The 18,492-nt window shown below is 31.6% G+C and overlaps 2 protein-coding genes across 2 annotated transcripts in view; one reads left to right on the top strand and one right to left on the bottom strand.

Annotated features, from left to right (window-relative positions):
- Nucleotides 1-18,492, bottom strand: part of LOC123264311 (tubulin alpha-8 chain-like) — a 146,835-nt gene that overhangs the window by 105,016 nt on the left and 23,327 nt on the right. The gene's annotated exons all lie outside the window — the stretch shown is intronic.
- Nucleotides 1-18,492, top strand: part of LOC123264313 (putative gustatory receptor 28b) — a 115,722-nt gene that overhangs the window by 97,014 nt on the left and 216 nt on the right. Inside the window, exons 2-4 of the mRNA XM_044727542.1 lie at nt 15,237-15,308; nt 15,364-15,453; nt 18,387-18,460. Coding sequence (XP_044583477.1) covers nt 15,237-15,308; nt 15,364-15,453; nt 18,387-18,460 — 236 coding nt within the window. The remainder of the gene's footprint in view (nt 1-15,236; nt 15,309-15,363; nt 15,454-18,386; nt 18,461-18,492) is intronic.

Here is an 18,492-nt window from a genome sequence, read left to right as displayed (position 1 = left end):
TATTGAATTGTGATATGCAGAGAAGAGCGGTATAGTTAATTTGGCTCTGGATGAAATGTCAATAAAAGAAGAAATAATTTATGATAAAAAAGAATTTCATGGAGGCATAAGCTTCGGGACAGTACAAAATTCAGATTCTGCTTACTCTGATAATGATAACCCTATTACAGCAAAAAATGCATTAGTTTTAATGGCAGTTTCGATGAACGAAAATTGGAAAATCCCAATTGGTTATTTTTTGGTTAGATCATTGAATAGTGAAGAGCGGGCAAGTATCTTGAGATTGGCATTTGAGCTACTACAGAAAGCTAATTGCAAAGTTTATTCATTAACATTTGACGGAGCAGCTTCAAATATAAGCATGTGCAATTCTTTAGGTGCTAATTTGAACTTCGGACCCAGTTTTAAGCCATACTTTACTAATCCGGCGACATCTGAAAAATGTTATATATTTTATGATTTCTGTCATATGATTAAACTAATACGAAATACTTTTGGAAATCACAAAATAATCAAAACTGTTGATAATAAATCTATTTTTTGGTCATACATTGAGAAATTGTATGACCTACAATGCAAAGAAGGCTTGAGAGTAGCTAATAAGTTAACCAAAAAACACGTTAATTATCAAAATAATAAAATGAACGTAAAATTAGCCATACAAACACTTAGCGAAAGTGTGTCAAAAGCTTTAAAGTTTTTACAAATAATTGATGATCCAGAAATCCAAAAGGACTTCGAAGGTAGTTCTGAAACAGCTTTATTTTGCTTAAATTTTAACAATATTGGTGATATGTTAAATTGTAAAAATAAATTTTCTAAGGGTGAATTCAATACCCCTTTGAATGATGAAACTTATCTGAAAATGAAAGACCATGCTTCAAAATTTGAAAATTATATTATTAATTTATGTAATGACAAGGGAACACCTTTAATTTATACTAAACGAAAAACTGGCTTTATTGGGATGATTATAGCTCTAAGGAATATATTTCCTCTTTATGATCAATTAAAAAAAGAAGGAATGACTTATTTATTGACATATAAGCTGTCTCAAGATTACATTGAAACATTTTTTAGCGCTATCAGAAGTCGTGGAGGTTTCAATAATAATCCTAATGTTTTACAATTTAAAAATGCGTATAAGCGTTTGTTAGTAAGGCATGAATTGAAACAATTAGAAAATGGTAATTGCGCCTTTGACAATGTAGACATTTTACACGTATCATCAAACACAAGAAATTGTTACGACCAAATTGGACATGCAGATTTGCTTCAAAACACTGAAAATCCCGATATTTCGGATCACGATTATATTCGTTATTGCTGGGATTTATCTCCATTTGTTGAAAATATTGTTCTATATATAGCGGGTTATGTTTCACACAGAGTCTCTAAAATAATATTCTTAGTATTTGTAAGACTTCAGCAAAAATAATTAGACAACGTTCTCATGAATTACTGAACAAAAATATAAAAACTATTGTTACAAATGAAATATATCGAAAAATAGGACTAATGTTTGATAATAAAGAAATGAACGATCATGTTTTACTTCAAAATTTTTCTGATAATCATCGTTATCAGTTATGTAAATGGATTATTGAAGTATATTTAAACACAAGATTTTTTTATGAAGCCAAAAAATTATGTTAAAGATAATTATGTTCGGCAAAAATATAATAGACTCATTTTATTTTATAACCAATAAGAAATTAACAAACTGCATGCTAATTTTTGTGTAAAATAAACTTGTATCAGTTAAACGATTAGTTACATTTTTTTATTTTATTATATTTCACTAATATTTTCACGTCCAAGTACTTAAGATATAATTTAAAATTTTTTACAAGCATTTCCAAGAAACAAAAATAGTTTGAGTGAGGTTTATTTTTTTTTTAATTTCAAAAATACTTCTTCTTTTTAATAAAATTATTCTTTTAAATTCTCCTAAACAGTAAAAAAATAATTGTTCAGTATTATTTTGTATTTTAAAATAAATTTGCATTGAATTAAAAAAAAAATTTTATAATAACATTCCTGTTTTGAATAACCCGCTGCTTTCCCCTTTGCGCACAAAAGAATGCGCAGAACCGAGCTGGAACCTCAGAGGACAGAGAAAGTGTTATTCTTCTGTCTTTCTTAGTCGGAACAGCTTACACTTATAGAAACTGTCCATATAGAAGTATTACATATCCGAACAAAAACAGTTTCACTGTAAAACAATCGCGCCAAGTCCACGTTCATAAGACTATTAAGAAAAAAAAAATTTGTTTTTTTCTTTACAAAAATATATAAAATAAAAAAATTAAAAAATCCAAGTAACCGATATGATTGTTTATGATTTTCGGAAATTAAAAAAAATTTTGTTATAAATTTAAAAATTAAGAAAAAAAGTTTGCAACGTATTTAGTGTGCGCGGTTGCAAAATTTAAAAAATTGAAATTTTGCAATGACGCACACCAAGTACGTTCCAAAATTTTTCTTAATTTTAAATTTATAACAAAATTTTTTAATTTCCGAAAATCATAAACAATCATATCGGTTACTTGGATTTTTAATTTTTATTTTATATATATTTTTGTAAAGAAAAAAACAAATTTTTTTTTTCTTAATAGTCTTATGAACGTGGACTTGGCGCGATTTTTTTACAGTGAAACTGTTTTTGTTCGGATTTTAGTATTTTTTGTAATTATAATAAAAATTTACAATTGGTACCAACTTAATTAAATCTCGCGTTGGTTGCATTTTTTATAGCAAACTATCCCCTTGAAACTACAGTTTATGTAAAAATAATTCCAGCGCACCCTGACGGGCGTGGATGCAAGCTGTGAAATATCTATTTTTAACTGTAGTTTCCCATCTAATGAAGGATTACTATGCATTCTCGAATTATTTAGTCTGTGGCAGATCACTTTGCCCATCGAAAAAAAAGTCAGGATCGAAATTTTTGCGTTGCTATAGTTTGTGCTGATTAAATTTAATAATTTCAAGTAGATTAATTGTTATAAGTGAATATAATTAATTAATAACAGTCAAATAAAGTATGAATTACTGTTATAATATACAATTTAGGAAAAAAAAGTACCGTAGAATTAAATAAAATTTTGCAACCTCAAAATACCGTTCTGCTTACAGTAAACACAGTCGGTAGTCTGGCGCTCTGTTTACAGCAGATTTGAACGGAACTTGGCGCCAGATTCTACCGAATCTGTGGATATGATATAGACATAAAAACTTTTGCGCATGCGCCAAACAATGCATGAAAATGAATTCATTGAGAACCCATAAATATGAGGTCTTATTTATAATGTCTATAAATGCTCATAAGGTGCAATTCAAAAAGAGGTCCGAAAAAGTTATTCATTCGGATGTCAATAAATTGACTTCCCATTTATGAGTTCATGATAAGCTCCAAATTCTAAGTTCTTAAAAATGAACTGTTTAAGAGTTCATATTAAGACTTCTATGGGAAGTTTTTTATAAGACTTCATATAGAAATCTTTCTGATTTGGATGCTGACTAGGATGTTAAAAACTTGTTTAATTTTTAATTTTATAAATGTCTCATACAAAAAAATATAATTTAATGAGATTCTTTTCTTTATAATACCTTATATTTTTACTTAAAATTATTTATTTTAATTATTTTTATTTATTTTAAGTTAAAAAGTTAGTTTACACGCTAAAATTATTTAAAAAATTAATTTTTTTGATACCAATAAACGATTTATTCAGTAGCAATAAATCATTTGTTAAATATATACTACTAAATATTTATTTGGTGGAACTAAATGGGCTTTAATAAATGATTTAGTACCTATTATTACTAAATATTTGGTAATGAAAGGTTTGTTACTAAATCATTTAGTATCTGTTACTAAATCTTATTAAATAGAACTAAATCCTTCTATCAGTGCGGAAGTAAATTTGACTTTATTGATATTAAAACAAATTAAGTTCAGTTAATGCGTAGAAGTGATAAGACGCAGTTTGTCACTGCGATAGCGCCTACAATAGAGTTGAAAATTTTTTTAATAAAAATAATAACAATAGTGGTATAATAACAATATATTTGATATGTTACTCACTTCCAAATTTCCAGGTCACTGTCCAACACGTTGTTGAGTCCAAAATCACGGTCATAATAATGGAGGCGTAACCGAATGAGTTGGTGATCTTCCTCGTAGGTCCCTGTAAATAAAAAATAGTTAATTAATGAATTAAAAACTTTCACAAAATCAGAAATAACTATCAAACTGACATCTTGTTAAATCACGATACCAATCAAGCTCTCTTGGATACATCATAAATACTAATTATGATTACAAAACCTATTCTTCTTCAGAAAATTTTCTAGACAATGTAGAAACAGACATTCCTAGTTATTCGAACTCTTTTTCAAGTGTCGTTATGTTAGACAAATTCGTCTCAAAGAGAAGAAATGCTAATCTCACCACTGAAAAATCGATCAGTATTGAAAATTTAGCAAGTGATCATTCGGTACAAGGTATGTTTACACCCTGGCGGTTTCGACGACACGGTGAAAGCACGGTCGAATGACGGTTGTTTCACGGTCGTTTCACCGTATAAAGTTCGTTCTTACCAAGCGATCTGTCAGTCAGCATCGGATACCGTTGTAAACGATGTCTACTATAAATTTATTGAATATTTACGGTGCATACGCAAGTGAATCTACGACGTTATGACCGACACTGTACGCTCAATATACTGTCGAAATACGGTAATTTGACGCTACTGTCACGGACAATAAAATAAAAAAAAATATTTCGGACAGTCTAGACCGAGACTCGAACCCGATTCAACTGGTCGCGCGCCCAAGACTCTACCAGCTAGGCTATCTAAGACACTGCACGAACCATTTGATTCAGTCACATCATAAGGTATCAAAACCAAGTCATTTTTTTGCATTGCACAGATAAAAATAGCTTAAATAAAGTTATATTTTTTCCATGACTTCAAAATAATAATCGTGATAAATGATTCAAATTTTTGATGATTACGAAATTCTCAATTTCGAAATTACGGTGAAATTATTAACTGTATAAAAAAAGATCTGGAAAAGAAATTGCTAAAAATTGAATTGTTAAAAAAAAATATCTCATAATAATTTTTCTTGATAACAAACAATTTTTCCGTAATTTTGAAATTAAAGTTTTCGTCTAAAAAAAAAAAAAAAAAAAAAAAAAAAAACAATATTGATTATTATATTTTTCATAATCAAAAGGTATTATGGTATCTCATTTAAAACTATGAAAAAAATTCAACTATTGTAAGCCATAAACTCTTATGAAAAGTATTGAAATGATGGATCTCTGTTGATTATCTGTAATCTGATTAATTTTTTATGATTTTACTTTGAAATAAACAAAATTACAATAATTTAATATTTTTTTCAAATTTTTCATCCGGATTACTTACTGAAAATTTTTCATTTACCTATCTTTTCATACACGTTGAGTATTTTTAATGGAATAAAAAAAAATATATAATCAGCACTTTTTCATTGTTGACTAGTAAAAAATTCCTGACTTACCGACATTATACGCTCGTTTCACTTACAGACTACTGTGCATCTACCACCGAGTTACGGTTTTTTTGACAATTTATATGTTTTTGAATGACTGTCAAATGACAGACGATCGATCGATGATCTTTACCTAAGTAAAAATCGTAAGATGGACGGTGTGGCTTAATGTATATAGAATAAGCGAATGAAAATTTAGTATAGAGCGGATAGCTCAAATGGTAGAGTAGCCGACATGTCTTCGGAAGGTTCTGGGTTCGAATCCCAGTCCGAGCTATCTAATAATTTTTTCTCGCATATTCAATAAACTCACATTAAGATTATCCTCTCCACATTCCTTTCTCAATCCTTTCCTACCAATATCCTGTTACGTGAATGTGGAACGCTTCACGTAATAATTACCGTAACTCCTATTCTTTCCCGCTTCACAGCATTATTTATATTTGTAAATAAATAGCCATAATTTATAGCTAAATTTGTCATTAAAGACAAATTTGGGAACTGGGGAAATAAAGGATAAAGGGAAGAGGAGGGACCTTACTCAGTAGGAATTTTTTCGGTAACCGAAAAAATAATTCAGACAGCCCAGACCGGGACTCGAACCCGGATCGTTTGGTTACGCGCCAAAGGCTCTCCCAGTTAAGCTATCCGAGACATTGTCCGTAACTACCATTCAGTCACCTAATAAGACCTACCGAGTAATAAACATTATATAGTTATTATATAATTATCCGTCCATCTTACGATTTTTACTTAGGTAAAAAATTGGAGAAGTCAAGTAAAAATTTGGTTTTTCGAAGAGTAAAGTATGATAACTATACAGAATAAAAATCATAAAGTAACAGTGAAAAACTTTCACAATGATACTCGTCGTTCACTGTCAAATGACGGCCGTTCGATAGTCAAGTGACGGTCATTCGACGATCATTTGTTGACACTGTGAATTCACGGTACATTCACCGTCGTTTCACGATCGTTTTACCGTGACCACGAATCCTCCAGGGCAGTATTAACTTTTGCTTTTTTTTACATAGTATTACCTTAACGGATCCATTTACGCTCAGTATACACCAAGTATATGTAGTGTATATGTGTCAAATTCACCCAAAGTATGCACGAGTATACTCCGTCAAAAAATTTCAAAGTCCCAAAGTTTAAAATTTTTCTAAAGTGTCAAATAGAATAATTTTTCAATTCACAAATGTATGTATAGATCAACTATAAACTGCCTAAAACTGATAAATAACTAGACATCAAGACATCATTTTCCGATGTATCATTAATGCCGGATTTACATCAGCCAAAAAATTTCGAAGTCCCAATCTGGAGAAAATTTTTCATGATAAAAAAAGTAGGTATGTTTCCGCTGGAAATGACTTGAAACGGACAAATAACATGAAGACAGCTGATTTTTTGTAGCGTCGCCGAACATAAACTCACACAAAAAACATTGCGACAAATTTACACATCAAAATCCAATCCGTTTTAGTATGTGATGTTAACTTTTTTTATTTTTAAAATTAGTGCACTTAATAATTAAACCTAATTTGTAACGAATCCATGATGTAAAAAAGTAAAAATATTAGAAATAAAGATAATCATTTTGTTTACTTCGTAAAATAAGTATTTTTACTTTTATTTACTCTCTATAAATAATGATATTAATAAATATATCATTCACAACAGTTTTAATGACTAAATTTATATTATTTGTAGGTTAACTTGCACAGTACAGAATGTATTGAGACTGCGCAGGGTGCTTGTCAACAAATATTGAGGTTTTGGACGATATAAACAGTGAAGTTTTCAGACCGAAAAAAATACATATTAAAATTATGTTACTTATTCAATTCAAGTTATTTTCATTCCATACATTTTTTTTTATTTGTTATTTGTTATTTGTTCGTTTTAGGTCATTTCCAGGCGATCTATATCTACTTTCTTTATTCGAAAAAAATTTTCTCACTGACAACTCTGACAACTTTGTCTCTCTCTAGAGATAAAAATTTTTTTTGGTGTATACTCGGTGTAAACTTGCGGTATATGATTCAAATTCACACCGAGTATATTGAGTTTATTTTTTCTCTATACTTAGGGTTTATTCGAAAAATACCAAATATATCTATCGTATCCCCCCAGTATACACCACACCAAGCTTACACCGAGTATACGGATCCACTAGGGTAATTACATTACTTTTTTTTTTATTAACTTACAATGATACCCTTTCATTTCATTTTCTAGATCAAAACAGTGCAGAAGAGTTTGCGTCTTATGATACCACCGAGAAGAAAATAAAAGTGAAGAAAAAATATATAGCTCATTCAATCATTGCTGCAGTTCGGCCAAAGTCATTCGTCTCCACTTTTCATCACGCAATTGGGCTTTACATAAACCACAAAAATGGCTCAAAGCTAATTGTTAATCTTTTCTCCAACCTAGGCGTTTGTGCGTCATATTATGATGTAGCGTTACACGAGATGTCAGCTATAAAAGCTGAAGTTACAACAATAACACCACCAGTTTTTGGCCGATACGTGTATGATAATGCGATCATAATGTGCAGACATTAGATGATAAAAATACCATACATCTACATGTATGTAGTAGTCGCTGGTATAGTTGATCTTCACCCACCATCGCATTAGGAACTGGCAATCCGGTATCAAAATTGAAAAAATTGCCCCACGCAGCTGAAGTCGCTTCTTTCGGTAATGTCCCTCTTAAAAATCACATAGATCATGGAACGTTATTAAAATCTATAGTGTACGATAATGTTCAACAGTACAAGTTTGGAACCACGGTGGTAGGATTAACACCTGTATATACTACTTATCTATGGGGTTGTCTTTTAAAAGTGTGGGCGTTACCGAGTGCCAGAGGTTTTCTGGAAAAAATTTCTCACGATATTCAATGTCACGTTTCTCGAGTTCTTCTTCTGCCAATTATTGACCAAGACCCATCGAATCCCCAAACAATATACACAACTTTACTCTATGCTGCTAATCATGCAAAGAAAATCAATATGAAAACTTGTTTTGTTACTTTCGATTACGCGTTGTGGATTAAAGCAAAGCAAATAATATATAATACGCTGAATGAAGACTTGAACGCTGTGTAACTTCGTTTAGGCGGGTTTCACTTATTAATGTCGTATGTAAAAGCAGTGGGGACGATAATGGGTAGTTGTGGAATAAAAGAACTGTTTGGTACGGTATTTGCGCTAAATTCGGTTGACGAAATTTTGAGCTGTACATCCTACTCTCGAGCTATACGCGGACATATTCTGGCAGCAACAGCTATCGGCGAGTTGATTGCAGAAGCAGCCAGTACTGAAGAAAATATTAATAGCTATTCTGAAATAGGAGGTATTAAAACTTTTGATCCTCGTAGAGCTGCGTCATCAGTCATGAGCACACAACGGATCATCAAACGCAAAATCAAGAAAATTGACAGATTTGTTGAAAGATTTTAAAGATAATCCACCAACATCTAACGTCATCAACGATGACGATGATTGCAATGATATGTACCATCTATTTTTAAGTGTTATAAGCACTTTAAAACAAAGGTCCCACAGCTAAAGTGTGGATACAATATTTCCATATGATCATGATAGCTTTACAATTTATCGAAGCCGAGAGAAATGGAAACTGGAATTTACATTTATTGTGTGTCCACAAAATGTTACCAGTTTTCCATGCTGCAGGTCATTTTAATTACATTAAGGGTGCTCAGATATATCTTCAGGATATGGAAAAGTTGAAAAGTGTTATGGATGTTAATGAATATATGGCTTTCACAGAGCAAGACCTATTAACTATACGGAGAACTCAAAAATCGTGATCTGGGATATGGTCAGATATGACAATTGAACAAACAGCTATGCGTTTTTTCGGGACTGGCAAGGAAGGAACAAAGCATGGTCGAACTATGACTGACAGTGTAGTTTCGCGGTTTATTTTGGGAATGCCATATGCTTTCGACATGTTGGACCAACTAGAAGAAATTGCAGACTGTAGATGTTCCTCATCTGATTAACTGAGAAAATTTTTAGTGAAATCGAAGAGAGTCAGGTAAAAAATTTGTCGATTTGACATGGAATGACCCAGCTATAAATATATCTATAGACTTAATTTATTTATGTTTAGAGACAAATAAATTAATTTAAATAATCCTAGCTGGAGATAAAGCTATAGAATTTCCAAATGTAGTCTATACCCTGATTAAAAATATTAATTGAAAAGTATTGGGAATCAGTCACCCCATGTAAACTGTATATCTATATATACATGAAAAAGAATTGAAAGTATTCAAAAGTATTCAAATTTCATCATTTTTAATCCTTTTCAATCAATATTTTTAACCAGGGTATTTACACTCCTTCAATGTCTGATCCATCATGTCGTAGATCTCATTTGAAAAAAAATTGAATTTTCCCGAAGAAATGATCTCCGGAAGATGAGTGAGTTCACAATGAAAGTTTTTTGTATATTTAGAACATTACAATTTTCATCTATAATAATTTTTTGAATCAGTCTATTTTGAGTTGATACTATAGAATTTCCAGTGGTACTATAAGCACCGGCCCAGGCAATTAATCCGTAGTTAATAATACTTTCAATCATTGCATGGTAAATTATTTTTAAAGTCCTTCTATTCATAAATAAACTAAGTTTATAGAAAACATATGTAAAAAATTTTAACTTAGTTAATAAATCTTTGGTATGATAGTCCCATTTTAGTCTACTATCAATGATCAATCCCAGATATTTGTAGGATTGAACTCTTTTTAGCTCCTTATTGACTAGATATAATTTAAATTCAGTTGGGACACTATTAACATAACATCCAAAAGTAATAAACGAGCTCTTATCTATATTTAGAGATAATTGATTGGCACACATCCACAAGTTAATATCATTCAGCCAAGTAGTAATTAAAGACTGAACATCCGACCAACATTTAGCAGAGCATAAGACAGCAGTATCGTCAGCATATGAGACTAGTGAGTTGCATGGAACCACTTTGAATATGTCATTAATATAAAGAATAAATAAAAGTGGTCCTAAAATCGTGCCCTGAGGGACACCCACTTTTACATATCTTTCCTTACTTGATATGTTATTAACTTTTACAGTTTGAGTTCTGTCATTTAGGTAATTTTTCAGCAGATCCAGTACAACACCTCTAATTCCATATGCTTCAAGTTTGACTAGTAAAATTGCATGGTTAACAGTATCAAATACCTTTGCCAGGTCGAGAAAAGCTATCACAGTTGGGCAACTTATGTCTAAATTATTGTATATATATTCAGTAACAAAAGAGATAGCCTCTTTTGTACCACGGTTCTTTACAAAACCATACTGTCTACCCGAAATTAACTTGTGTTTGTTTACAAAGTCTACCAATCTCGAATATACAATTTTTTCCATTACTTTAGCAATATTAGATATAAGAGAAATGGTCTATAGTTAGAAACTAAAACTTTGTCACCTGCTTTATGCAAAGGTATTATTTCAGCAGTTTTTAAAGCTTTAAGCCATATGCCTTCATTCATACATACATTAAAAATATGTTCCAGATGTATACTAATTTTATTTGATAAACATTTTAATACTTTGCTATTTATACCATCTATTCCCCCAGATTTTAATTTCAATTCCTTAATAGTTTTCCCAATTTCCTCAATCGAAGTATAGGTGAATTGTATATTTTTACTATTGGATATTATTTAATTGGATATTTTTACTGGATATTTTTTCATTGGATTTTATTGCAATGGATATAATGACCTAGAACCGTAACATTAAAAATTTGGATACTAATTTTGGCAACAGATCTTTTCAATTCGTTTTGATTTTTATAATTGATAATTTCTGTTTGAAAAAAATCTATAAGAAAAAGGTTACACATGCAATGTTTTAAAATCATCGAAATTAATTTTCACGTTTTTTTATACATATTCTTAATTTTTTTATACATGAAAAAGAAAATTAACAGTCATTTTCGAGTGAGAAGATATTGAGAAGGTTTTGAGCAAGAAGATATTTAGGAGTACCTCGTACTTCTACTGAAAGTGAAAGATTATTTTCACTGCTGGTGATATTGTATCTGATAAACGAACTTCATTATCACCAGATTCTGTATCGTATTTTATTATTTTAAACAAAAATTTGTAGCAAATTTCCATACTAATTGATCTGCTTGTGTAATTATAATTCATGCACGGAAAAAAATAAATAGTAAATGCAACATGATGCAGTCTTGGTAAATAAACATGACGAAATCATGTTGCACCCACATGAATTGTCATGTTTCGGTTACATGACAATCATGTTGCGGTAGCATGAGAAAAATTATGTGGCAGCAACATGATTTTCATGTAACCTTAGTAGCATAAAATTAAGCTGTAACAACTAAATATTGATGGATCAGAAAAATTACTTAGTGGTTTAAATAAAATGCATATTAATTGTTTATTTCATATTCGAATATTGAATGTAACAAACTCTGAATTCAAAATACACGAAAATTTGCAAATAATATAATTCACGAATAATTCGGAAAAAAATTCGAATTTTGTTCGAATTATTCGGGAATTTTCAAATAATCCGAATTTTTAAATTATTCGATTCGAAAAGAATAATTCGTAAGTTCGAATTATTCGTATACCCCTAATAAATTTTTTGTTATTCACTTAATATTTGAAAAATTTAGTCCCAAATTTAAAATTTATATTCAAAATAATAGAAGTAAATAAAAAAAATAAGCATTCGTTATTATTAATTTTCGCTTTGTAATAAAAAAGCTAGAAGCGAAGTAAGAGTATCGCTTTTATTGTATTAATTATGAATTACATTTCATCATTCGTCATACACAATCTCATCAAGTGACCTTTATAATTTATTCATATAATATATATGAATTAAACAAAAACACCTTTTTCCCTTCAACAACATTTACGCTTGAAGAAGCAGTCAATTGTAACCCTTGTTATGATAAATGTAATAATGAATCGGCGTAAATTATCCAAGTCCAAGCAATCTCAATGTTTTACATAAAGATGTACTTTAAAATATTTGGTCTTGCGTCTTTCAGAGTTTTATTTCTACCAAAACCGTTTTATCCCTTTAAAAAAAACAAGTTCCTGAAAAGTTCGGTAACAGTTTCTAAATTCCAGAGTTATTCCCGAGATGTTCCAGAATTATTCCAGAGATATTGCGGAGGTGTTATAGGAATGTTCTGGAGATATCTATAAAAGTATTCTGAAGAAGTTCTGGAAGTATTCCGGAGAAGTTCCAAAACTAATTTAATGATGTTCCAACACTATCCCACAGGTATTCTAGAGAAGTTCCGGAAGTGTTCCGAGGTTGTGCCACAAGTAGTTCGAATATATTCCAAAAGTGTTCTGGAGCATGTTCCTGATCGTCTTATCGTCGGAATGTTCCATACCAGGAACTGTTCCAAAACTTTTCAGGTAACTCTTTAACGCCCTCTGCTATGAAAGTCAATGATTTTCAAAAAATCGGAGTTATGGGCTTCAGCCCAACTTTTTTTAAATTAAAGACAAGAAATAAGTGAAAGACAATCGATTGTCTTCAAGTAATTTTGTTGGAGCAAATAAATTTTTCTTTAATGAATGTAGTTTTTACATTAATTAAAATAAAGCCTACATAGATGCCCAAATTCAATTACCGACCCTCGGACAGCACTTGAGTAAATATTATTCTATTGATCTAATGCAATCTCTTTACATCAATGATTAAAACCTCCCCATATTGAATTTAATATTCACTTCGTAAATGCATAACCCACAGTATCTGCCCTTTATTCAACCTCGAAATACGACAGTTATTATCAGACCTTAGTTTCATCAAAAAAGTTAAAATGAACTTAGCTAAGTTATCAAAGTCCAAGACACTTCTAATCCGCTTACTGATCATATTTTTTAAAATTTCTGGATTCGCACCATTTAAAGTGAGCGTTTTGCCAAAACCGTTTTTCAAAAAACGATCAAGGATCCAATTGCTCTACTCACCAACAGGGATTGTATATAATTTTATTTTATCACTCCCGATGATCGGGTTGTTGGTGTTCAATATAGCCAAACATAATGCAGAGGACTCGACATACATTTTAGGCAAGTGTATGGTAACAAGCAGCGCATTAGCTGCTCCAATGATTTTGGGATACTACTGCATCAAGCAAGGAGCAATTATAGAAGTTTTGAGCAGATTGCTAAAATTAGAAGATGATTTACTGGACAAGTTTAACAGATCAGTTTCGCGGCTACACAAGTCTATAACCTACGAAACTGTTGTGTTTGTTATCTATACATCTTTGACAAGTTCTCATGTAGCACTGACTTATTTTGAGTATCCAGGTCTTTGGGAAAGATCTCTGGTCACTCTTTTTATTGAGATAACTATCAATAATTTAATATTCCAATATTCCTTGATTGTTTACTACATTAACAAACGGCTAAGTTACATGAACGAATTGCTTTTGTCCTTGAGCAAGAGTGATAACAGCAGATTAAAGAATGAGGTTACGTTTATTACAAGCTCTTCGCACAATGAAATGATTTTGAAAACTATTGTTTTGATCAGAGAGTTGCAACGAAGCTTATACGGTGTTTTCAAAGAAATATCCAAATTCTTCACTTGGCCGATATTTTTCGCCATGACCATTTTTTGTATTAGAATACTGCTTTATGTGTTCAAGTTTGTCAAACGGTTAATACTTCACCCGGAAGAAACTACTGTAGTGATTTTCATTATATGCCCGATTTCTGTGCTCAAAGAAATGTATATCATTATTATAATGACACGACATATGACGCAAATCACGCTTGAAGTTAGCATTTTTCTCTTATTTCTTACCATGATTGAACAAAAAATTAGAAGTGGCTATTCATACACTGATAAAAAAAAATAGTTAGATTCAAGAGCGAAAATCTTAAACCAAGAATACCATTTTGAAGACAATAATTTTCTTGAATCAAGAGAATAAATTCTTGGCACGAGAATAATTTATTGGTTCAAGAATAATTTTTTAACTCGAAAATTTTATTTATTCTCTTGAATAAAGATCATTTTTTTCAAAATGGTATTGTTGGTTTGAGATTTTGAACTTTCCACTAAGAAAAATTAAAAATTTTAAAAAATTCAGGAAGTTATTGGTTTCACCCCGTTTTGCGAATAATTTGAATTTTCGAATTATTCGAAATTCGGAGAAAGAGAATTTTTCAAATTTCTCCCAAATTTTCAGTCTGATCAATTTGTGTTTAAACATAAATCATAGGATTTGAAAAACTGCGTTGAATGCTACCAACCACGTAAAAATCGGTTTATTTATTCAAAAGTAATTGCAGTTTGAAAATTTAAAGAATAGTGTCTTATTAAATTTCTATCGGAATTTTAAACTCGAAGAGCTTAAAAGCATAGAAAAGCTAACTCTTTGAGCTCGGAGAGCTTAAAATAACACATAAATTATATTTTTGAGCTCGAAGAGCTCAAAAACGTCGTAAGTGCAATTTTAAGCACTTAGGTATGGAATTAACGAGAAGTTACAGGGATGGCCTTTAGAGGGTCAACCGTTTTCTTAATTTTTTCTCTTGAGTCAAGTTAATTTTTTTATCAGTGTATGATTAGCAAGAACCAATACATTTATTTCGATACTTTCAGATGCAGAAAACGGGAGAAATTATTTATAAGATCATGGACATTTATTCAACATCGGGAAAAATTCAGTCTGAGGTAATGAATGTTATTTACTAAGTGTTGAAAAGATATCTAACTTATTTGTTCGAAGTTGGAGCAGTTTTCAATAGAAATTCTACTAAGACGGATACCCAAATCTATTTTTGGACTTTTTACAATAGACAGTTCCCATGTTGCCACGGTAATTGTATTCTCATTATAAACACTAATTATGTAATCATCAATTAATATTTTCCCTAGCGGTTTCGACGACTCAGCGTAAACTCGGAGTTTACGCGGAGTTATTATGGAGTATACTCCCTCTCGGAGTTTAATCGGGGTATAAGCGGACTTTACGCGGAGTTTTAGAGGTGTATGCAAGGAGTATTATGTGCAGTTACGTCACGGAGTTACAAAAGTGTATTCCCATGTAAGAACTGCCAAAGTTGAATGACGGGGCCATGCCTGGCCCAGTACTGGGCAACCAAGCTTGGCGCACCGATATTGGCCCATGTTTGGGCCAAGACTGGGCAACCAAGCCTCGGCCGGCCCAATGATTATCCGAGCCTGGACCAACACTGATTTGCCATAAAATGGCCAAGACAAGAGAACTCAGCGTTGGGCCACGACCGGTTCTCCATAAAATGACCGAGGCAAGGGAACTCAGCGTTGGGCCAACACTGGTTTGTCATAGAATGGCCAAGGCAAGAGAACCCAACGCTGGGCCAACACTGGTTCGCCATCAAATGGCCGAAGCAAAAGAACCCAGTCTTGGGCCAAGACTGGGCAACCAAGCCTTGGCCGGCCCAATGATTACCCGAGCCTAGGCCAAGGCTGGAAAGCCTAGCCATGGCCATTGAATGGCAACCCATACTTGAGCCAGAATTGAGTAACCTAGCCTTGGCCATTTAATGGGAAATCCAAACTTAATTTATCATTAAGTAATAGAATTTTAAACAGTATATATTTATTGTTTAACGAATATTTGTAAGCAAATGTTAAAATTGAAAATTTATTATTTAACAAAAACAATTGCATATAGTCAAAATTGATATGGTCTTAAAAAAATTAAAATATAATAATTTACAGTTGAATTTTTTATATTGATAATTTTAAACAGTAAAATTTATAATAAGATATCAAAAATATACAGAACAATGTAAAAAGTCTGAAGTAATATAAGAACTTAACTCTTGCATTTTTTTCACTAATAAACATTTGTAAAAAATAGTTAATTTTCATCAAAACACAATATTGAATAAGATAAATTATATAAATAATACATTGTCATACTTCGTCACCATGTAGATTTAGTTTATATGAATGATGAGATGTAAATCAACTTATCGGTCGTACGGCGTAGGGGTTAGTCATCGGTCTGGCAAGCGCGCGGCTCGGGTTCGAATCTCGGTTAGGGTAAATTCTATTTTCACTTTATTTCTATAATTAGTACAAGTTAGGTCTAAATAAAGAGTCAAACGTTCTAAACTTGCGTTAACTCTACATCAAAATTAAAATAAAAAAATGACACTTGAAAAATTTTTTTTTTATTAAATGGCATGGGCCAGACTTGAAAATTAACTATGGCCCAGTCCTAGTTACCAAGCATGGGCCGAAATTGAAAATTAACTGTGACCCAATCTTGATAACCAGGCATGGGCCAGTCCTGGTAGCTAGGCATGGGCCAGTCCTGGTAACCAGGCTTGGGCCAGCGTTATCATTCCAGACTTAAGCCAAGATTGGGCCAACTCTGGTTTACAAGCCTGGCCCAGAGTTGTACAAAGTTGTACAGAGTACGCTATGGAGTTTTCCTAGCGTTTTTGTCGAATATTTTTGGAGTTGCTGTGGAGTTTTTTTGGAGTTTTCGTCGATTTTTTGTCGAATTTTTTCGGAGTTGCTATGGAATTTTTATCAACTTTTTTTCGATGTTTTGCGGAGCTTTATAAGAGTTTCATTGGTGTTTTTTCGGAGTTTTGGTAGTATTATTGTGGAGTTTACTTGCGATTAATAATACTTCATGGCATGAAAATTAATTTTGATTTCACAAAGACGACTATAAATAAATCATTTGATTACGGTGTACTTTTTATTAATTAATTTATTTATTTACATGTTGAAATATATTTATTTACATAGAATACGTTATTTAATAAATCCACTCTTATAATTTAAATGAAAAATATGAAAATATATCATGTAAGCAAACTATTCGTAACGTGATTGATCAAATATATCATATGCATGAAAATATAGATAATTCCATACCAACATTCACACGCGCGCTTGCGCGCGTAACGTATACTAGTATATTATAAAGTTTATAAGTAAAATACACGATATATAAAAAAATTTTCAAAAGTTTACAGTTGATAATACACTGAAACAATATTATCACAACTAAAATTAGAATTTTATCAATACATAAAGCAATTAAAAACTTTAATCGATTTACGTAAGATAGACAGTGGTGTTAATTACTCGGTGGGTCTTATTAGGTGACTGAATAGTATGTACGAACAATTTCTCAGATAGCTTAACCGGTAGAGCCTTTGTTGTGTAACCAAATGATCCGGGTTCAAGTCTCGCTCTGTCCGAATTGTTTTTTTTTCGGTTTTTCATTCATTATAAATCAGAAAACTCCGATAAAACTCGCAAAATACTCCTGAAAAGCTCCACAAAAACTCGGTAAAGACGCCGACTAAACTTGACAGAAAATCCGAAAAAATACTGATAAAACTCGGAGGAAACTTTATGAGAACACCAGCGAAATTCCAACCAAACTCCGTAATCATCCCAATTAACCACTATCGTATTTATGTGTCACAACTGCACACAATACTCCGAGTTTACTCCCCATATACGCTAGCTATTGGTAAATGGCACCGTGTAAAGAGACCTATTACCAAAACCTGGTTTGAGTAGTTATATTTTTTAACGCCACATGGCAAGTACATCACCACCACAAGAATACATGACCTGGTTTGAGTAGTGCTGTTTTCGACCACAAGTTGGTGTCTTGTAATTGTCATTTATCATCCGTCGTTACGCTGAGTTTCGGGCGATTTTGTACGGAGTTTTATCGGTGGCACTGAAACCACTAGGGTTGCAATAAATGACTATTTTTTCTAATTTTAGATTGTGCGATCAACAATAACATATGTAATTATTCTTGTACAGTTTAATTATAACCTTCATACCCAATATGATGAGTAAGTATCACATATATATTATAAAAATTTTG

This window comes from Cotesia glomerata, linkage group LG4 (genome assembly GCF_020080835.1).
Source record: "Cotesia glomerata isolate CgM1 linkage group LG4, MPM_Cglom_v2.3, whole genome shotgun sequence".
NCBI lineage: Eukaryota > Metazoa > Arthropoda > Insecta > Hymenoptera > Braconidae > Cotesia > Cotesia glomerata.
The sequence above is the reverse complement of the archived record's forward strand: the minus strand, read 5'-3'. Positions and strand labels throughout refer to the sequence as shown.